The 23,074-nt window shown below is 40.6% G+C and overlaps 2 protein-coding genes and 1 non-coding gene across 8 annotated transcripts in view; 1 reads left to right on the top strand and 2 right to left on the bottom strand.

The window, feature by feature from the left end:
* Window positions 1-10: 10 nt before the first annotated feature.
* LOC117427687 (DIS3-like exonuclease 1) lies at window positions 11-13,488 on the bottom strand. The gene is given in 18 exon segments (XM_034901550.2): window positions 11-1,262; window positions 1,472-1,643; window positions 2,158-2,303; window positions 2,470-2,648; window positions 2,944-3,098; window positions 3,909-3,969; window positions 3,972-4,432; window positions 5,162-5,254; window positions 5,340-5,587; window positions 6,059-6,220; window positions 6,547-6,716; window positions 7,389-7,568; window positions 7,950-8,028; window positions 8,359-8,526; window positions 8,783-8,918; window positions 9,052-9,180; window positions 12,482-12,635; window positions 13,191-13,488. Coding segments are annotated over 18 exon segments (3,141 nt in total). The 5' UTR covers window positions 13,324-13,488; the 3' UTR covers window positions 11-947.
* LOC117428604 (small Cajal body-specific RNA 14) lies at window positions 3,468-3,600 on the bottom strand. Its single transcript, XR_004548354.1, has one exon. It is a non-coding gene; the product is annotated as a small Cajal body-specific RNA 14 (non-coding RNA).
* Window positions 13,489-15,603: 2,115 nt separating the features above from the next.
* The window catches only part of LOC117428143 (multiple epidermal growth factor-like domains protein 11), a 79,435-nt gene continuing 71,964 nt past the window's right edge, over window positions 15,604-23,074 (top strand). For 4 of the 6 annotated variants that reach the window (XM_058995445.1, XM_058995449.1, XM_058995444.1 and 1 more), the window contains exon 1: window positions 15,606-15,827. The gene's annotated coding sequence lies outside the window, so the exon portion shown is untranslated. Of the gene's footprint in view, window positions 15,828-23,074 lie in introns of all 6 variants that reach the window. The other 2 variants (XM_058995447.1, XM_058995446.1) reach the window with 1 other exon arrangement.

Here is a 23,074-nt window from a genome sequence, read left to right as displayed (position 1 = left end):
TTTTTTTAAAAAACTTTTTTTTTTTACACTTTATCCCAAAAATACAGTTCAGAAAGCTTTTGGAGAACTAAAGCAATTATTTTTAACAATAGAAAACAGTATGTACAATAATTAAAAAAATAAATAACGTCAGTGCATTATATACTACCTGTTTTGCAAAGCAGCACTGAAACCTGCATGTAAGGGAAGGTCTGCTGCATACCTTACTGCTGCCCCTAATTGGGCAATCAGAATTGAATTCAGTAACTCCAAAGATCTTTGTAACAAAAGGGATACAAGATGATAGGTTATTGAGCTTGTCTTTATCTGCAAGTCTCCGGGATGCAGTTTGTAAATTATGTGTGAGGGACAGTTCAGATATTACACTACGAAGTAAAGAGCCACTCTGAGCTGGACTGAAGTGGAAACAACGCAGCAACAATTACTTAAAGCTGAAGTGCATAGCAGATAGTTTCTTCAGAAAAAAAAAAAAGAAAACTCAAATTACCTTTAAGTTCTTCACAGGTCCATATTCAAATAATCAGTATTGTTAAGAAGATCGCCATTTAAAAAATGTCTTAAATGCCCAAAGGTTGATAGAAAGGTAAGCAATTGTGAAAAAAATGGATAAATACATTATGTAGAACAGATTTAAAAAAAGTGTTGATCCAGCAATCAAACACACAAATTCTGTCATTTTTATCTTGTCATAGCAGCATATATGGTTAAAAAATAAAAACAGATGAGAGAGTTCAGTTGGTTATGCAAAAAAAAAAGAAGAAAAAAACGTTAAAAGCATCACATTTTCTGATCGTCATACTTGTAAACCAACACCTTTCTGCCACAGACACCACCTTAACTTGTTTAATGTAGATAACCACTACACTTGGTTTAGTTTTTTCCAATCACTACAACCATATAGCTCCTGTAGTGGGAGCCCTGATGCAGAGTGACACAGAAGCCCCAGGTCAGGGTGTAAGTGAAGCCGCTGAGACATGCAGCAGGGCCAGCTCTCTGATCTCCTCCAGCAGGGAGTACAAGCTCTTTCCCTGAGTCTGACAGTACTCCTGGTTCTCCCCTGCCAGTGCAGCCCTGCTCGCCTGCTCTTCAGCCTGCTGTGCCTCCTCCGCAGAGCGGATCACCTCCCTCACCAGGTCCGCTCTGGCAGGGTGCGGAGTGTCGCAGTGGAGCTGTGGGTCCGACGCCTTGTGAGGTTTGTTGCTAATTATTTCCATTCTGATGCTTTCCGAATGGGATCGAGATGCCTGCACGGATATTCTTACCTTAAAAAAAAAAAAAAAAATCATCATTTAAATTGTATTTATTAGTTTTTTTGGAGTAATGGTATAATGCAATACTGATTAAAAATCAAAAGAACGTAGAACTTGTTTAACCATTGTACCACATGGACTGATTCACTTGATGGTCTACCTGCATTGTTGCATGTTTAACCCAGCCCAAAATGCATATAAACTGGGCAGCCCTGACTTACAGTGATGTGCTGGAACAAGGGGAAGGTCTCTGACCCGTCTGCTGTGGTCGAGCTGATCCTGTCCTGGAATCTCTTGAGAGTTCCGGGCTTCCACTCGCAGCTTCCATCAGGATTCACACACACCACCAGGCCCTCCTTGTTCTTCAGATAGACAGCTCCTTTAATCCCATACCTGAAGCATCAGAAGGGAAATGAAAAGGGATTCTGCGAACACGTACCCACGGCCTTGTGTCTCTCACAAGCACTGCATTACATGAATCTCCCATGATCTAGGATAGTGGAAGGCAAAGCATGGGGAGTCAAGCTTGAAAAAACCTTTCTTGCATAGCTGTTGATTTCATTGAATTGTTTATATCAATTAAATTACAATGAGAAAAATACAACATTACAATCAAGTGTGGTTCTGTCATAGCCAAGACAATATTAGCAGGAAAGATGATGCAGAAAGGCCTTTACAGTGTCTAGATCTTTTAATGAGACAAGCTGGTAATATTTATTTATTGAAATGTATTTAAAACTCAAATAGCTGTATTTCAAATTTAAACTACTGCGTTGCCAACATATCAGAATTCAGTAACAAAACCACGTGTGTGCTCCTGTGAGGTGCAGGACCCCATAAAAAAAAAAATAAATAAATAAAATGAATGCATACTAAAACGAGCAGTGTGAAACAAACACAAATTTACCTTGGAACAAAAACGAGCAAGCCATTAGCCCGTATTGAATAGATCACAGCATCTGCAATGCAGCGCTCGTCTGTTACAGGGTCCTTATCTTTGAAGTACATGCACTGGAACAGTTCTGTGGACTGCTTCTGTGCATGCTGAGCAGCCTGTAGCACAAACAAACAAAAAAAACATGCTTTATTAAAGAAGTGCAACCAGTCCAATCAAACAGCTGCAATTTATACGGCAAACACAGTTTTCTTGAAGGTATAAGAATGTCTAAAATAATATGCAGTCTGTTTTGCTCTAGTCTGAAAGCCAGCAGGGCTGCACCTTGTTCTTGCTGTTGATATGCTGAGCCAGCTCCTCCAGCTCTTTGTTACTGGCTGGGGTCTCCCGGAGCTCCGCCCCCTTATCTCTCAGAATGGCCGCCATCAGCAGTCTGTGAACCACAATGTCGGCGTAGCGTCGGATCGGGGAGGTGAAGTGAGTGTACCGCTCGAGAGCCAGGCCTGGGGAGAAAACAAATAAAACAACACAGCACTGAGGAACACTGAGAAACGCAATAAACTCAATGATAGGCTTTTTCAATGACCTCAATGTTGAAAGGAGTTTTGGGTGATGTGCAGACTCCCAAGTGTTAAAGTGCGAAGGATCTCTTAATGGTCCCATGATGAGGAAGTATACTGATTTTGACCTATTAACAGCAGGGCAGTTTAAAAGTTCTCGAATTGATCAATTCCCCCTCCCCCTCAGTACACCTGCGAATTCAGCAGGGGCCCTCGGGGTGAGAGTGCTGCTGCTTACCGTAGTGATAGTATTCCTCCTCAGGGTACGCTCCGGTGGAGAAGTACAGGGCGTTAGACATGGCCTGTGTAGCCATGAAGCGCAGGAGCTTATTGACAAGCGGGTCAGCAGGGTCCACAGCCCTGTCCAGGGAGTCTGCCAGGGACTTGTTAGAGCTGCAAGAACCGTCAAAACACCATTCACCTGCTTTAGCAGCAATAGCAAAATGAATCAATGCTCATTTAAATAAAGACTTACTCATAGGTATGCACCCAAAAATAATGACAAGTTATTCTGAGGGAACATACATTTTTGAATAGCAGTATTTAAAAGGCTGTGCAGATTTGAAATTGTATCATCTGGCCACTCTCTGCAAAGTGCAATTCCCATTCACAGAACAGCAGCCACAACACTGGCACTGTGTGCTATAAAAAATCATTAGATCCCAATACAAATGCTAGTAAACGTCACCCACAATATCTTGTTTTATGCACATTTCTAATATATATTTTTCTTCTACATTTACTGAATGAAACCTTTTAAGTTTTGTATGGAGCCATCGCACAGGAAGTCCGATCACTTGACAGACCCTGTCGGCAGGAACCAGTTTTAATGTCTGTGGTTGTCTAAAGGCTGCACTGCACTGCTCAGTAATGCAGCCATTGCTAGATCAACCACATTAAGCTCAGAGGACCAGCTGGGATTTGAACCCTGATCCCCAGGACACAGAGTTCAGGTGTAAACCCATTAGGCTACTCAGCAACTAGAGATTCACACTGGCTTCCTGGTTCACTGATGCTGCAAAGAAAGGAGTGTGAATGAGCCTGCCTGCCTATCTATCTATCTATCCATCCATCTATCCCCTCCCCTAAGCAAATAATTCATATTTGTCCTGCTCTGCATAAATGCATAAATAAAAGGGACAGAATATCCTAAGAAAAAAGGTGCTGTATCTCAATGGACAAGTGTACTGAATTCAGCATTACCGTGTGTCTATGGTGAAGCCCTTGGCCTTGGCGCACTCCACCAGCTCAGTGAAGAACTCTGGGGGTGGTGGCGGAGCAGGGCCTGGTGAGGGAAACGCTCCCAGATCTTCTTGGCGACCCAGTGATTGGCCAGGATCATGCACTCTGCCACGGTCTCGTGCACCTCCAGGGGCTGCCTGGGCACCAGGGCGGCGATGTTCTTCTGGGCGTCCAGCTGAACGCGCACCTCCACGCCCTCCAGCTCCAGCGCACCTCCTCTGTCCCGCTTGGCCCTCAAGTGGCGCGCAATGTCCGCCAAGCTGCCAATGGCCCAGACCAGCTGGTCCAGTTTCTCCTGCCTCGTCTCTCCGCCCAGCCCAGCCAGCTCAGGGATCTGCTCCACCACGCTCCAGTCCCCATCCAACAGAGCCTGGGCTGCCTCGTAGAACAGCTTGTAGGAGGAGCGGATAATCGTGCGGCCGTACCAGACCCGCTTCACCTCGTAAGAGCTCTTATCCAGCTCCCACATTACACTCATGGCATACCTGAGGGGGATCAAGGAAAACAGCATTCACAGCTCTGCACACAAGCAATGCCATTTCTCCTCTATCAGGGATTTGTTTTCCTCTTGTGTTGCCAAAGGAAAACAAGCATTCAAGGTCGAAGGAACAGAAATAATGATAGGGGTTTGATGGAGTTGATCGATTAAGACACGAGTTAAGAGTTTAACCTCAACATTTTCTTTTGTAGATATAGAAAGGCAGTCAAATGATCAGGCGCAGAGCACAAAAACATACAGTAGGAGCAACCAGGAAACCCATTGAAAACTGAAGAACTTATTTTTTTTGCTTTGTTCACAATTCGTTCCATCAGCATTACAAAGATGTTGGGACAAGAGGGAAAGCGACATGTAATACAATAAGAGATGCAGGCCTTCAAATCAGGGACACAAATAGCTTCCTGAGATTAGATTTCCTAAGTTTCATCTGTTTTCACTTTTACCTAGGGGGGAGGGGGTGGGGGGAAATTTGTTAGTTACTGGGCTTCAAGCTATAACAGATATATAATAAAACCTCCATCTGCTTGACATAGGAGCAGAGCTCACCGAGTGTTGTAGCGACAAGCAGGCTTCAAGGGGAAGAGGAAGCATTCACAGAACGCTAAACTATGGGAGGATCAAACAGACGCCAGGGAGTTATATCTGAACGTGAACAATGAATATCATTGGGAGGTGAACAGCAGCTTTTAAAAATGTTAGCAGGAAACAAACTTACCTATCCACACTGCCGAGAAGAGAGCACAAGTCAGCACTCAGGATGGGAGGCAGCATATCATACCGGCGATCAGCTAAATAGTACGTGGTAGCCCTGGTGAGGAAAAGAAAAAGGGCATCGTTGTCATCAGCCAATTCTACCGTTTCGTCTCCACTGTTCAGTGTATTGAGAGAATCACCTGGCTCTGGCCTCCAGGTCAGTGTAGGAGTTTAGCTTGACGAAGTGCGTGACGTCGGCGATGTGCACGCCCAGCTCCACATTGCCGTTGGCCAGCCTGCGCACAGACAGTGTGTCGTCCACATCCTCGCAGCCCTGGGGGTCGATGCTGAAGACCAGGTGCGTCTCCCTCAGGTCCAGTCTCTCCGGCTCCTGCTCCGACTCCACCCTCCACGGGCTCTCTGGGTTATTCACAGGCATCTCACGCATCTAAAGCATAAAAACACTTCCATTGGCTCATAGAAACGTTCCCTTTTTATGACATTTCTAACAGTGCCCTTTACCTTTCCGTGATGTTCAAAGATCAAGTCATCTTCAAATGACATTTTAAGTAGGTCAGAGTGCCATTGCTCAGATATTGAGATACACATCACAACACAACTGAGATTACATGAATAGAAGTTGAAACATTACATGCAGGGTGTCTCTTATTGTATGGGGTGTTATTCTGTGCATTTTGGACAAGCTGAAAACGAGCCAAATTACGTCTTTTTATAACAGACACCCAACACAAAACGTATACACTTTTTATAAATCCGAAAACAAGGATCGTACTCAGAACCTGCTATTAAACAAACATGTTCTGTGCACAGGATGGCATCTGTACGCAGGATAAGTCAGAGCTTTAACAAATCTGTGAGTGTTGATTTCTAATATAAATATAAAGATTGGTGATCTAACCTGGGCTTCAGAGAACGGAGGGACCTGTATGTTGTTTTCCACGAGAATGGCCGCCATCTCTGTCTCCAGGTCGCCAGCTTTCCCCAGCACTCTGACGAAGTGACCGTTCGGGTAGAGCGAAGTGGACTCCCACGAGTCGATGCGTGCAACCACTCGGTGGTCCTGCCGACGAAGGGAGAGAAGAGGCCAGCATTTAACTCTCCCGAGGAACCTTATAGAGAACATTGTAGCAACACCTTGCATGAGCAAATTCTATTAGAAATCGTAACCTAGATAGGTCTGTATCATTGGTTTGCATCGGTTCTTTGACACAATGAAGTTTACCTTGTGTTATACGACAGAGCTACTACACTGTTGCAGGTATCATTACTTAAAGAACAGTTTTTTTCAGAAATGAATAACACACTTGTAAAAACTGATTAGAGTTTGAGTTTCTGCTTTAGGTTGCTATCTTATAGCATGAAGAATTTGCACCTGGCACCCCTCACCTGCAGCGCCTCGGCTTGCTGCGTGCTAATCCGAATTTTGGGAATCCGATAATCCCAGGGGGTCACCAAGATCTTTTGGGAATTCTTGCCCTGGGACTGGACCTCTTCTTTAGGGGGAAAGGTTACCACGTAATCCCGCCAGTTCCTCTGAATAATGCCCACCACCGTACCTAAAAATGTAAGCCAACACAACATTATGAAAACTTACTATTCTCTTAACATGCAGGTAGACTTTTGTTCATGTTTCTAAAATCTTTTTTTTACTACATGCGTGTAATACATGTTGCATCGTTCAAAGCAATGTGGGCCCTCTGCTGGCAGTTTCACAGAATTGCACAGCCTTGGTACTTTTCTTTCACGCCTTTATAAAACTTGATTGCACTTGTCAGCAGACTGCGTGGGTCTAATTTGGAACAGGCTATTAGGAAGCCTCATTAGTAATCACAGGGGTTTGATTTACAGCTATAACTCACAGATATATGCTACAGTTCCACTGAAAGTGCATAGGCAAAGGATTTGATTTATGTAAATGTATTGGATTGCAGCCTATGAGAGTTTCAGGTATTACATCACAGATGCACAAGAAGCCAGTCTCAACATGCAGAGTTCAAGGGGACGCACTTATAATTGTACAAAAAAAAAAAAAAAAAAAAAAGCACTTCACTTTATACAGTATGCTTTTTAAGGGAACTAACAGAGCAGTTTACACTCCCTCACAACCTCCCGATTCACTCCCAGTTTTGAGTTTGAAGGTTTTACTTCAATGTGAAAATGTGGTAAGAGTCCCCTTGGAGCCAGAACGAATCCCCAAAACCACCCCCCCTCCTCGCTGGACGGGGCACCTGTGGGCATGGGCTGGCTCTGCAGCTCCTTTGCCAGCCTGTCCTCGCCCTCGCTCTGGCTCAGCGCCGTCGCCCTGCCCCTCCACTCGCTCCGTGGCAGCAGCTCCACCGCCACCACATCCCCGTGCAGCGCGCGGTTCCGCTGCTTCCCGCCGCACACCAGGACGTCGCTGCTCAGCTCTGTGAGGAAACGGATCTGATCAGGAGTACGGAGATACACTGCTAGAACTTATACAGGAAGCGACTGAAGACTTTGTGAAGGAAATGGATATGTTTCGTTTAGTATGCCTATAGCTCTCATATGGGACTCCTGACCTGCATCCTGGGAGTACCACAGTCCCTCACATACATACATGTATGTGTATGTGTGTGTGTGTGTGTGTGTGTGTGTGTGTGTGTGTACCAAGTATATTTACATATACACAGGTGACACGACACAAGATTTATTGTATACTTGATTTTGTCCCAGAAGAGCACTAAACATAACACTTAAAAGAAAAACAAACAAGATTAAGAAAAAGAAAAAAAAGTTATGAATTTAGCCAGTTTGTATATATTTACCTGTATTTTTGTTTGCAGATCCCTGTATGCGAACAAAGGCTTCTACTTGTGCTCTATACTTGTTTACATTGAGCGTGCCCTGGGATTTGAAACATAAAACAACTCATGAAACGAATCTGTTATACCTTCGCTTTCTACAACAACAAAAGCTAAATAAATAAAATGAAAATAAAAGGTCTTGGGTAGATTCTAAAGCATATTGCTTGGGACAGACTGAACTGTGCTCCTTAAGATATGGACAGCAACTGGGATTTAACTAGTAGCCTCATGACGGTTTAGCATGGTGCTCTGAATTTATCCTTAACCACCAGGCATGCTATGAAGCAGTGATCCACATCGTCAGTATACGTTATCAGCCACTAGAGGGAGTCTGCTCGCAGCAGTGGCAGGAAAGCACTGCAGGTCTGACCTGGATGTATCGCCCGGATTTGATCCCTGCCTGCAGGATCTCCACAGGCAGGTGCTCTGCGTACTCCTTCTCCTGACTCTCGCTCTCCCTCTCCCGCAGAGACTGGACAATCGATTCGTACAGCTCGTGGGCAGCCTTCAGGTCTGGCCAGAAACCCTCCAGGTAGTCCTGAAAAGTACGAGTAATACTGTTGAATTCGTTCACCACAAATACAGAGAAATGGGTTGCATGCAACAGGTTAAACTATATGCACTGTACACATAATCGCATGCTGGATTTAGGAATGATGAGTTTAGGGTTAGATTGTACAATTCTGGGACTGCACCCAAGTACCTAGATGAGTGTGAGGACTCTGATGTGCTCATTACAACTGCCTTTGTATGTTAAGAGAACAGCAGTAAATGACTTTTGTAAAGCACCACACCTTAATAGAGATGACGTAAATATCTTTATTTTCACTCCCGTATTTTTCAATGGCATCCTGGTCTTCTGTTATTACAACCAAAGGTTTCTGTCCTGCTAGGTGGTGGTAGTACCACACTGCAGCGTAGTAAATGCATCTGTACCAGGAAACAAAGAGAAAGACACAACTCACAACAAGCTGAAATGTTGGCCGTTCACAGCGTATGGATTTTATTCAAAGCTTGCTTTCTTTCTTTCTTTTATATTTTAACAGGGATAAAGTTTACACACCTAGTCTGCCACTTCTCCATAGCCTCTCCTTTTTCCCGGGGGCAGTAGGAATACCTCTGGAATTCATTTGAGAACAGAATGCACTCATGACGAGCATCCTTTAGCAAACTACGCAGACGGTTGTATTGCCTGAGAGGAAGAACAAAGAACATGAAAATCTGTTTTGGCACTCTGTGAACATTTCATTTTCTGCAATTGCTCAGGTCTATTTCCCCTGTCCCTTTGTTCGAGATAAACACTTCTGTTTGTATCTGTGAAAGGATCGTGTTAACACAGAGAGCAATGAAATGTGAGTGAAGACCTCTGCATCTGCATCTACAGTGTGACTGTTTGTACAATGAAATGTGAGTTTAGAGATTATCCACTTCAAACTGAATTACTGCAGCAATGTAAACACTGCCACACACTGCAACACCGGCAGCTGCTTAAGCAGGAGTCCAAATGAGACGGACTTCAAAGTAACGAAGTGGCTGAAGGCAGGGCAAGGGCACCAGCACAGAGGGGTCCCTGGGGCTGACTGCCAGCAACGTGCTTCAGCTCAACACTCTTCATTACAGTTCTACTTGTCTGATTTATTACATGTTTTAAGGTTATCATAAAGCCTTTTAAAATATTCTTATTCACAGCTCAATTACTACAAATGTACCTGTACTGAAACACACCAAAATGTGCAACACTTGTGAACAGAAATAAATTACTACTGGTTTAAAAAAAAAAAAAAAAAAACAACTGAGGCGCACATAAGATGAATTCATCAAACATACAAGCGTGTGCTAGTCACAGTAGACAGGTGCTACACACATAATCCATGACAGAAAGGGATCAATCTTTTTTTTCCAGATGAAACTTGCCTAGCAGCCTCTTGCTCGGAATCAGTGATATGCAGCCCACTCTGCTTTATATCACTCCAATTAGATGACAGACACGTGTGCTTTCCATGAGGAAGCCAGTCCGTGACTCCTGACACACTGAGCTGCCCTCCTTATTTTTCTCCAGTGATCGTTTCATGTTAAGTGCGAGAGGGCTCTCGTCCCGACACGGGCTATAAAGTCGATTGGCACAGCTGCTGTTTGAGATCCCCGTGGTCTGGGGTGTTGGCAGATGCACAGTGTTTGGATGCTGTCTGGGTTAGGCCCTGAGGATATGGCTTTAAAACAAAAAAAGAAGCTAAATTCAAATGGTGATAATGATCCTTACTGCAAATTCTTAACTAAGCTGGGTTACTGACAGAAAAAATAGATAATTACCATGGAGTGCTGTTTCTAAAAAGTAATTATATCACACTGCAGCTGACATATCTGACACCCTGAAGTCTAATATAACTACATCTCAGAAATATCTACAGACAGTACCAGGTTTTTTTTTTGGCACTGCATAACAATTACATTACTGTGTTTTTTGTACTATCTTTGCACTAGTTATTCATTCCATTTTATATTAGAAACACTCATTAGATGGTATACTGCGATTTCCTGCATTATACATCAACAATTGTATTTATTTATTTACTTTTGGACAGATTAAGTAAATGCTTTAACTTATTTTCATTTACTATACTGTATTTTGAAAATAAAATACATTTAAAAAATGTGCATTATTAATTATTAAAAGGCAGAAAATGCAAAATGATCCACGGGGGACTGGAAGTAACTGACCAGGCGTCTAGGGCAATAAGGAGACTTAAAAGACAATCCTGACACTCTCAGAATCATAGATTAATGGCATCATTCACTGTACAGCTTTCACAGTCAGTCTAACAGCTCCACAGATGGCCAAAAATATACCCGTTTCATAAAAAGGGCAAAAGCAGTAACCATTAGAAATATATGAGTCAACTTCAAAGTCAATGATCTTCTAGTCCTCACAAGTCTTGTGAGATTCTGCAAAAACAGATTCGACTTCAGATTAGATAGCTACCCCGAGCTCTCCTTATTCAGCGAGAACGCTGACTTCACTGTCATCTGGCTCGCGGTGACCAGACCTGGGGAGTAATTAGCACCACAGAATCACACCTCAGGCATGGAGAGTTATTGTCAGAGTTATTAAAATGAAGCCCCATCCCATTAATGATGCAAAAGATTCAAATGTGTTGTAAGCAACAAAAAAGAAAAAAGAAAGAAAGAAATTCTCTTGAGCTTTTAATATGCATCAAGTTTGTAAAAAACACATGTTGCTAGTTAAGGCTTACCTTACATTCAGATTTGTACTGACAGCACAGTCTTGTTAAAGTGGTTCTAGCTAATAAAAACACTGTAACTCTTATCTTGTCATGCACTTCCATTCACTATGCAGGTCTTGTGTGCAGTTTTGAAAGAAGCACACATTACAGCAAACTTGTAATAGGAAGCTCAGTTTGCATAATTTACTTGAATGAAATCTCGCACTCCCTAGGTTATTTCACCTATAGAGCCAAACTGTCCCCTCCACTTCAACGCCTTCTTCTCCATCATTAACCAACCATCTGCTACCTCAGTGAATGACATACTTTGCAGCCAGCGTACATGCTTTGAACTTGGAAGACTACCTAAAAGTAAGGCATGCAAACTCAACACTTATTTTAACTTGGAAGGATACCGGATCTCATACAGATTAAAATGCAGGTTTGCTATAACATTCTGCTGCTTTAAAAACTGAACAAGCGAGACTTACGTAGTGAAAGGGCGTTTTTGATAGGTAAAACTAATGGGATTATTTTGTTAGCTACAGGCTAATTCCTTTATGAAATTTCAATTTGAAGCATATCAGATTTCTTCAATGGTACTGAAGCTGTCCAGCAGGGGTCACTGTTCAGTCCGCAGAAGTGGGAATGGAGTGTGAGGCAAACTCAACAGCACTTCCCAGCACAACACCTTAACCACGGCACAAAAGAGCCAGACCTGCTGCTAGCGCAGGCGGTCACAGGAGCTGCATTACTGCATTACCGTCATTAAGTTTGGTGAAATTGTAAGGCTGGCATTCCCAGCCATGTGTGCTCATCTTACAGAAACAACCATCACCATTTAAACTACAGCAGGTCTACGAAAATGTGTGCCGCTGAAAACACATGGATAAAGAGATTGTGGAGAAAGGTCTGGTAACACTCACTGAAAACACATGGATAAAGAGATTGTGGAGAAACCTCTAGTAACACTTCACCTGCATTACAGTGGAAGTGAAAAACGTGCACAGTAATCAAATCCTCCTGTTGACATAATATATTATACACACCTGAACCTTCTGGATCTAGTGGACTTGTTTAAAACCAAAATTCATTATTATTATTATTACTACTATTATTATTATTATTATTATTAGCCTACTGAAATGCGTCTCCAGAAACAATAGGGGCGCCTGGTATGTATACTCAGTTATATAAGTGTGTGACTGTCGAAGCGTCTAGAAATATAACTACTAATATTGTTGAGTACAAAAGAAATAAAATGCGCCGTACTTGCGTCCTTTCTGGCGCTGGACTGATTGGCAGGCGGTCTGCGTGAAGATGACGCCCCTCAGCGATGGAAACTCCAGAATCTCTAGGAAGTCCTGCAGCACCTTCCAGTCCGGGACGATGTAATGGGTCACGTTACCTGGAAGAAGCTTGCCATCTGTAAATAAATACATACATAAAATCCAATGTACACGTATGTTAAATGTCAAAGGTATCTCAGTTACACAGCATGCTCTATTAAAAAAATCTACTGACATTACCTGGCAGCCTCGGGGTCATTTCCCATGTACTATACCTTTACATTTCTTACTTATTTGTTTTCATTAAATGAAATAAAGTACAGTATTATAAATGAAAACTATTTAATGGAAGGTGAAAACGATACTGAAGAGCTAATTCACATTAGTTTGTAGATCACGTGACTGACCGCTGAGCCATAGCCATGTAGTAAACAACAGATTTTCATTTATAGCTGATGGAAATAATCTTATTAGTGAAATCAAAGCGATTTCAGAAGTTAAAGTAATATTAATAATAATAACTAAAAAAAAATAATAATAATAATAAATGTGACTGCTGTCTCGCGGACCAGTGGGCAAAATATACTGTATTACATATACAGTGACAAAATCCTTGAACGTTTTAATTTTTACGGTGTTTAATTGAAATGCGATTTTTCTCTTACCCTTCATCGTGTTTAAATAATTCTTACCGTTGTGACATGAAGCCTGACACAGAGAACTAAAGCAAGGGACGTGTTCTCTCAGATAGTGCTCCCGGACGACTCGAACTGTCTTTCCCCGGGAGCTCTTCAAGTGCAGGGTTCTTTCGGTTTTTAACAGCATTGTTGTATTTCCCGCTATCGTGCATTTATTATTCAGAGCCCAATTTCTTAACCTGTTAATTGCCGTTTATAAAACCAGCGGCTGTGCTACACAATTCTCAACATTGCGCCCCTCCGCAGAGTTCCCTGCGCTGTGTTTTGATCATGTGACTTGTCGCGTCACAGGAAGCTCCGTGTGTAGTGTAGGAACGTTAGTCAGAAGATACCAGACCTTTGAAGTCAATAGTATAATTAAGTCTTAAATGACGAACGAGAGGTGTTTTATGTTGAAATAATAACCCCTTTATGAGAAATAATGAAGTTTAGAAACACTCAGTGAATGCAAGATAACGCGGATCTGTCGTTGCTGTGGGTTTATGGGTTTTATTTCTGATATAAGGTTGCCTAACCACAAGCGCTAGTAAAACACAAAAAGTGTGCCTATTCATGCCCGTATATGGTCATACTATTTAAGCGGGAAAGGGTTACACGGTTCAGTGTCGTTTAAAAGTTGTAACGCCTAATTTGTGTTGGCATATACAAGGGTTTTAGCTTGCACCCCAATTTCCTTGTCATCTAAAATATCTGGTCAACTAGAATACAATTGGGGGGGGGAGCATATTCTCTTTCATAGGGTTGCAAGTTGTGCCTGTTTAGGTCAAGGTGTACCAAGAGGGATTAAGTATGAGGAGGCGTGTGGTCTGATTTCTGATAAAGAGTCGCGTTACCATAAGACTCCGTGTACACTAGGACAGTGCAGCCTTTTCATACCCCAATGCAATCTGGTAAGCGTAGTCCTGCTTTGAAAGGTACCTGAGCCAGGTCAAACGTACCAGCATGCATTGCGATGTGAGTGGAAAAGCCTGAACTGTCCTTGTGTGCAGGAGTCACGTGGTAACCCTAATAAAGAGGGTTCATCTGTGGTACAAATATTCTAAACAAACCCCAAGAAGCATATTTCAGCATCTAACTGTACATGACTGAGCAGTGGGGAAATAACATGACCTTTCTTTGGACTTGTGTTTGTTGTTTGTGTGCATTTTGTGCAGTAAAAACATTTTTCACAGCTAACTGTTTATTGAGCGCACATTTCTAAGTTCTGCAGAAGCCTGTACTGTAGATGGTAATCATGTACATTACAGGATTCAATTAGGTGGTCTGTTCTCAACAGGAGAGAGTTAACTCTGCAACATGCACAAAGCATACATTATGTTACCTGTATGACAAAGCTTGCCATCTGCAACACAAGGCTCCCCACTGTGAGCAGACACACACACACACACACACACACACACACACACACACAGATTAGAGATGTGAAAATTACAATGAAGCACATGAACAAGGACGAGTAGTTTAAACATTACCAAAAATAACTAAAGGTGGGTGGGAAAATGAGACACCTTTAGCTAGTCTGCTGGAACCCATGTCCACTGCATTAGATCCAGATTTGCAATATCTGCTAATGACTGATTTGGAGCAGGACTCTGAAGTCTCTTGCCCGTACTTTTTGCACACTCTTATTTGATCCATTTTAAGCCCAAAGCAGTGCTGAAAAGGTTAAAGTAATTACTGTTCTGGTAATGATCCTGGAACAGTGAGCACTTATTGCTTAAGAATATAATAATTGGTATAATTGCTTCTCCTGCTTTAAGACTATTTCTTTTCAGTGGTGGGGCTCTTTATAATTAGCTGATTATCCAGCCAGAGTAATGATTCAAATGACAAATGGTTGCTATATGAGATCCACCGCAATGTACAGCACTAGAAACATCTTTTTATTACTGTGGTGCACAAAAAAAGGACGTGTTTTATTACAAGATGTCAAACTAGGTCTATGGCAAAGACTTCAAGAGTGTAGCAATATTAATATATTGGGGTCCTGACTTACAAGACACATTCATCAAGGAGTTGTAAGATTTTGCTCAAAGCCAGGTGCTGGTTGTCATATCATGTCATCCAACAAATGCAATTTTATAATAATAATACTTGTGTGTGTGTGTGTGTGTGTGTGTGTGTGTGTGTGTCTGTGTGTATGTGTGTGTTTCTGTGTGTGTGTGTGTGTGTGTGTGTGTGTGTGCGTGTGTGTGTGTGTGTGTGTGTGTGTGTCTGTGTGTGTGTGTGTGTGTGTGTAATTGTTTTTTTTTTTTTTTTTTTTTTTTAATGTATAATATCTTCAAAGTGCTACAGCAGGTCAGGATGCACCCGCCCCAGCCAGCTTCAGCACCAGGGTCTGTGACGTCACGCATGTTTAAAGTGTGCCGCGCTCATCCCCGTTCAGACGAGCTGCGGTACAGAGAGGCGGGGAGATGCGCCGGGGGAGCTGCGCTTATTCTGCACCGGGGATGAAGAGTATGCAGAGACCGTACCGCATCTGAGTGAGGGTGTGCACTTCAGAACTTTCCACTCTGCTACTTGAAGTAGAAACCTTTTCTTTCACAAATTCACTCTTCATTATCGTTATACAAATATTTTACCAAGACATTGCTTGAATTGAAGGAGAGGTGATGCATGGTTCTCCCTGAGGTATGATTTGTTTTAAAAACCCAATAGGTTCTGCATTTTCAAATGTCTTGCTATGTATTGCATGCTTCAATTGTATGAATGTGTATTTCCGGAGTTAAATACCCAACGTCTCCCTTAATAGAATGGCATTGTCATGATGGTCTGTTCGCTGATGAGCGTTTGTACCGGGGCGTTTATATACAACTAGTTTGCTCTTCTACTAGTTTATGATGCAACAAGAACTACTTGAACATCGGTTATATTAAATACTCAATAAAGAAAGTCATCACTCGCTATCAATAGCATGCTCACAATGCTTTTACTGGATTCACTTGACTGCATGTATTAGTTGTATACCGTATTTATGTAGATACGTTACTGTTGTGTTTCACAATGCTGTGCATTTTTGCAGTACTATGTGGAAGTAAGCTTAGCCACTGACAGCTGTCCAGTAATTGAAGCACATTAAATGAAGTAGGGCTTCATGCTAAGTAGTGAATTGCAATACAGAATTTGTCAGCACTTTGTTAATGTGTTTGAGCCACGGTGCAGCAGAATAAAAAGCAGACGGTTCGGTTCAAACGTGTAGTGTTACTGTTCTTGTGGTTGACATTGTTGAAGCAGAAGTTCAAAGTTAAAGGTGTTTTTGCTGTTGTTGCAGAGCGTGATGCAGCTGATAAGCATTGCACATATGCAAGTCGTATACCTGTATGCTAACTAAGAAGAGCTCGAATAGACAGCTGAAGAGGAGGTTCATGCGGGCCTCGATAGGATGCTAATGATTTTGTATGGAATGTTTGGAGCACAGAGAACTCTCACTGCTCCATCGCGGTGTGTTCTGCCCAGGAGCTGTGACAGTCTGTACAGTCAATAATACCGCATCACACAGGCGCCACGAGCAAGTTCGAGAAGTGGAACTTTTCATGCATCGATCGGCAAAGTGTGTGCTGCAGACAGTAACTGAATATGTTGCCAAACGCACCTTGCAGGGTTCCTGGCTAATTCCAGTAAGACACGTGTTGCATGTCTGGTTTTTGCTTTGAACGCCACTAAGTTTTACAGATCCAGATAAAAAGCTGATCTTGGAGATTAGCCTATGCTAACCGTGGATTGTGAAAACAGCCGTTCACATGCTGATAAAATAATACTATTGAAAGTTGCTTCCTTTTCAAAATTATCCCAGAGATCAATATGATTAACTCTATTTATGGGTAAATAATAATAATAATAATAATAATAATAATAATAATAATAATAATAATAATAATAATAATTGGTATTGTTCTTCAGCGATGTATTCAGTTAAACGGAATTTGGTGTAGCCTATACAGTATATTACATTATAAAATATCCTAAATATTGTACAATTTATGTCAATAATGAGTTTATAAAAGAATAATGTAAACAAATATCATTCATTACTAAAGGAAAAATACAGGAACATATTTGGCTTTATGACTTCAGTTGTTTGATGTATGCATTTGCTTTTGACGTTATTTATTGATGTATTTATTTTGTTGGCAAACACACGCATTGGCGTTTCTTCAACAGCTCACAATGTATTAAGGTAGCATTATACACGCTGTTGTAAGTGGCTCGGAGCAAGCTGATCTGAAATTGATATGTCAGTTTGTGGATGTTGATTGAATTAGACAGGAGGGTCACCATTGTTTGAGATAAGGTGAGTGGTTGTCCTTCAATAACTGAAAAAAAAACAGAATCACTATCGATCCGTTCCTGCCGTCAGAAAGACTTGTATTTAATGAGTGGAAGCGGGGCTTTGGCAAGCAGAAACTGCAGCAACTCACTCTGCCTATAGGTGTCCCCATTGAGCAAAGGATTGAGGGCCACCTTTGTGCACTTCGCAAAAAATGTCTAACTATAAAACAATATATTTTTATATTCTAAAAAAAAAATAGAAATTGCATGAAAATCTGAGTAAATGTCATGATTTAATTTAGCTTCAGCAAATTAGGAGAACTGCATTTTATTCATTTTATATTTTAAATGAACATTTTTAAGGAATGTTTTGTTCAAAAAGCAATTTTGATTGATTGGTTTAATGAACAGTTTGCTGTTCATTAAACCAAGCTGTTTCATTCTCACTTTTCAAAGCACTGTTTAATCTATGTGAATGTTTATATAAACATTCTTTAAAAGCATTCCTTAAAGCAGGCTGCATTTTTCTGAATAGGGCCCTATATTGTGCATGTGAAAACAATGTGAACTGAACTGGGAATGGATTCCACCAGCTGCCCATTTGAACAGTTCATCACGTAGTTTCTTATCTCAGTGCTTCAGCAATCTCTGGCACGTTTTCATAATTCTGTTTCTAAAGGATGATTTTATCTTACTGGAGAGAACAAGCCATAAACATGGGGAGGGGATAGGGTTTTTTCCCTCTTTGTATTATATCAGAAAGGCTTTTGGATTAGGCTTTCTGTTTTCATTCATTGTGCTGGGATAATAAAAGAACGAAAGAAAGAGCAGACAGGTTTTATCCACAGATACGCACACTAGGCTTATTTTAGATACAGACGTTAAATTCAGAGACTGTTTGGTTTTTGGCTGCAGTTATTTTTTTTTTCTAGTTGCTCTAGCTAGTTTACTTGCAAACCCCAGGCCTGAATTAAATCAAAGTTGATGGTGCCACCATACTGTGGCTACACTTTATAACTGCAATGGCAGTGCCATGCTGCTGTATTTAATTCATGTCTATAATTGACAATCTACTCCCGTTTCATTGCTCTTCACCTGTTCTGCTTTAATGGGAGTTTAATTTAATACTAACTGTGTTATGTCCTGGTTTTGTTTTTCATATTTATCACCTGTATTCCAAAGTGTAGTTTGCACAAATGTTATGAAAATAAACAGTGCAAATTTCTGACCAAAAGATATTTATAAATCTGTCCTATTTATGTTTATTATTGATTTTTTTGCTTTTTTCATATTTTGTAATGTATGTAAGGAGACATATTATTGTGAGGAAAAGAAAAAAAAACTTTATTTCATGGCTTTCAGTTTTTTGAAAAACAGTTTTGAATAAAACCTGTTATTTCCACACCAGAGAAACCTCACTTTCCACAGAAAGAATGGTCCTGAGCCGGAAAGCTGCTGTAAATGCTTTCATTGTTTTCTGGCAGTGGATCCATTGCTTTTAAAACCTGTTCTTTTTTTAGACAGCACACCCCATCCAGCTTGATTGGGAAACAGAGCCACAGTGAGAATGTGCTGTCCTTTAAGGAAACTGGTGCATCTGTGTAGGAGCAGTGAGATCTGATTCTCTCTTCAGTAAATACAGTACAAGCTTAAAAGGTGCCATTTTGATTACAGTAACTTGATCTGTGAATTGACCTTTTTGTGTTTGCTTCAGTATTATGATCGATCTGTTTAGAAATACTAAAATAAACTGCATTCTATGAACGATTGTGTAGTATTTTTTTAATTGTAATACAGTGTAACATACAGCCATGTGCACATGTATTAGAACACCCCATTGCTTCTGATGCTTTGATTTATTGTGCATATGAAATCAAATCACTGGAATTGAAAGTCTTGGAGAATTGTCAATGTAGGCAAATTAGAGATTGTCTAATTTAATCGATGACTTTAATAGGCCAGTCATGCAATTCATTTTAAATAATAAGATAAAAAAGGAACACAGAGCCACAAATGGTGAAATGCATGAGACTTTTTAGAAGTTGTTTAAGATGCCTAATTAAAGCACAAAGTGATCGATCATTTTCACACACGGCCACCTGTTGTTTCTATATCACTGATTACTGAGAGGAGATTGAAATTCTCCCACCCTGAGGTTTTCATGCAGGTAGGTATATAAAGGATATATATGCCACATCTGGAGGTGTTCTGATACATTTGCACACTGCTGTATAGCTATATGCACCCCCCCTCCCCTAGCATCACAAACCACACTTATTTCTGCAGGCCATAATAGGTGACTAGAAGGTAGAGAAGACTGAATAATCTACAGGAAAATCTGGCAATGAGCATTTTGTTATAATAGATGGGGGGATGGCTTTTAAGGAGCTGCAAGGTGGGCTGCCAATCAGAACTGAAAGTACCACGCTGGACGTGAAGACTAATTCAACGCTGTATATTCACATACATATTACTATGAGAGCATGGCGTGCACAGCAGCAATTCATCATAGAGGCATTTGTCATAACTTTGCTTTGCAATTTTGTAATGCATCTTTTGTTTTGACTGTGAAAGAAAAAAGAAGCTTTCAGCGTAATTAAATGGCATATTTTTTAATAACATTCATCAGTCAACTTTCATTAGGTTTTTTTAGTTATGTGCTAATGCACCCCCACCCCTTCTCCCTGGATGGTACCTAGATCAATGTAATGGCATTGAAGGATTTTTGTTAGCTTTTTGAAATGCTTATTTCTGTATTTCTGTTGTAAAAGATGTGTCATTTTGGTGGGGTTTGGTATTGTTGTTTAGATTTTGAAAAATGTATAAGGTTTTTGTTTAACTTGGGTACAGTATTAAATTAGACATGCAATAGGATTTACAGAATCATTTGAAGTTTGAATGCAGTAATAAGAATAATGATGATCAAGGATTTGAAGTTCCAGAGATTTTTCTGGAGGTATGCTTTACAGAGGAAGTAGTTTTAAATGTTTTTTTTTTTTTTAAATTCTGCATATAGCAATTATTCTGAGAAGTTCCTTTTATGATCACTCGAATACTGGGTATTTATGACTTTCTGATATTTAATGGTGCTTGACTTCCAGTTTCCAGATTGTCTTATAAGTGAACAGCTACTCCCGTGAGGTGAGTCAGGTTTTCACTCGTATTGCTGTCAGGAAACAGCAGCTGTTCTAGATGACAGACACTGTTCTCATGTAGCCTGTGTGACAGCAGAAAGAGAATCAGACAACTGGAGCTGAAGAGCAGCTCCTGAGCTCAGACCAGAGCCCCTTCACATATACTAGAACAGAACAGGCTGTATCAGACACTGAATACAGAGCATTACATGTGAAATTCCAATACCACGCAGCATCATTGCAAACACTGTCAAGTCAAGAGGGCAACCCCAACATGTGAAAATGTACTGGAATCTGAAGCGTCTTCATTTTCAAAATACTGTATTTGTAGCAACTTATAAAAGTTTCCCCTAGTAAAAGCATAGTGTAATACAGTATAGTGAAAGCATGGGGAAGCATATGTAAGCATTGTAAATAATAGCGAAGTATGGTAAAGCATATTACTAAACATGGCAAAGCAGGGTAACTATGGTAAATGCAGAGTATAACCATGGGAAAAGCATGATAAAACTGCAAACACTACCTTGGCAACATTAGTTCATAATTCACTGATGTAAATGTCATATTTGTCAATGGAGAACAAATGATTTAGTCTGGTCTGGTGTACAGATTCCTGATCAAAGCAGTTGGTAACTGAAACTGATTGGTTCTATATTTTTGTATTTTATAAATATATTAAGACTTTTTAAAGCACTTTTTTTTACATCTTTCAATAGGATTCTTTCATCAAGCCATCAGTGCCATCTTTATAGCACTCGTATGTGTTTTTTCTAAAAACATTAATCTTCTCTTAGTGTAAAAACAGCTGCTCGTTCATTTTGTCATACATCCCACAATTTCATTTCTGCGTTTTGCAGTCTAGTAAACCCTTTCAGCTAGCAATCCGAGTGTTTGGTGGATCAATATATTTAATTAGTGTTGATTAATGAAGGAGTGTTGGCTGCGGAATACAGTCATTAGAATTTCAAGGACAAAATGTATTGGCATCCAGGCATGTTCCAATTTATACTGGGAAGTAATTTGCATTATTCTTCAGCAAATACAAAACATACGTTTTATTTTGAGTTTCAGTCAGATTCAGCATGTGGAATGCCAGCAGCGTGTATGTGTGGTGTATGTGGCACACAACACTAATGTTCATGCGTTCTGTAACATGGTTCTGAGTTGATTGTGTTCTTCCATCACCACTGAAAGCAAGACCTGGGTCTACCGCATTAAAGAGTGGCATTAGGTCCATGTAAAGAAGTAACAATGTATGAAACAAATCATGAAACACAACAGAAGTAAAAAAATAAAAATAAGCACGGCTATAAATACTAAATCCATGTAAACGTGCAAATGTGTCTCCCGTAGATTTACAGCCTCAGTTATAAGATCAGCTTGCAGAGAAAAGCTAGGAGAAACAGCGCACAAGAGGGTACGAGTTGCAACATAAATAAAACCTCTTTTAATGTCAGCGTCCCAAAGCTTTCTTGTACAGTAGCCTCTTTATTCTGAAAACCGAAGAATACTCCAAAGCACTTCTGGACAAGAAGCGGGTAAAACAACAAAAGAGAAACAAAACTCATGAATGCTCCCCCACCCCGCCTCCCCCCCTCACAAATGAGATATTAATGTGCGCAAAACCAGAGCGAGCCCATGTCAGTGTTAGAGATGCTGAATAGCCCATCAAAGGGCTTTTAGCTCTCAAGAGGCCTCTTGCCTTGCAGCATGAACACAGAGCTGACAAAAGAAGAACTATATTGTGTTCACTTGAGGAAACATACATTACTTCTTTACAAGGACCTAATGCCCTTGGAAAAAGGTTCGCAGGCTAAACAAGTTATTACTGCTGACTATTTTCTGAAAAGAGTAATGCATTAGGGCCATTAGAATACCAGGATTAAATGGATAGTGGCAGTTTCTCTAGAGTTTCAGAGTTTATTTTACTTAACATAAAAGAAAAAAACGAATGTTTTGTCCCGACAGTCAAACGGTACTTCCACAAAAGCATTTAGGAACATATTTTCAAAGTGTTTATGCCAGCCTTTAACAAACTCCTATTTTCACAAAACTAAAACCAAACAACTAAGTTCTATATTTCAAGTCCTTTTCAGCATCTCATTCTGTAACATTCACATGTTTTTTTTTCTCCTTTCAAAAAATAGGAGTTGAAATAAATAATAATCTTTGCACTATTTAGATTATTGGTGCCAGCCTAAACCACTAATAAACTGGCACCAATAAAGTATTATAATTCAATACTGGAAATATTTGTCAATGGAGAACAAATGATTTAGTCTGGTCTGGTGTACAGATTCCTGATCAAAGCGGTTTTGATACCCCGTCTTCACAGCAGAACAGGGAGGGCCAGTTACCAATGTGTTTATTCAGTGTGTTACCTGCAGCTGGCAATAGTTCATTATCAAGACAGACCAACATCAGACGCAATTATAGGGCAAAGGCCAGGAAATATGAAATCTGATCATATGGCAT

The sequence above is a fragment of the Acipenser ruthenus genome, chromosome 21 (genome assembly GCF_902713425.1).
Source record: "Acipenser ruthenus chromosome 21, fAciRut3.2 maternal haplotype, whole genome shotgun sequence".
Lineage (NCBI taxonomy): Eukaryota > Metazoa > Chordata > Actinopteri > Acipenseriformes > Acipenseridae > Acipenser > Acipenser ruthenus.
The sequence above is the reverse complement of the archived record's forward strand: the minus strand, read 5'-3'. Positions and strand labels throughout refer to the sequence as shown.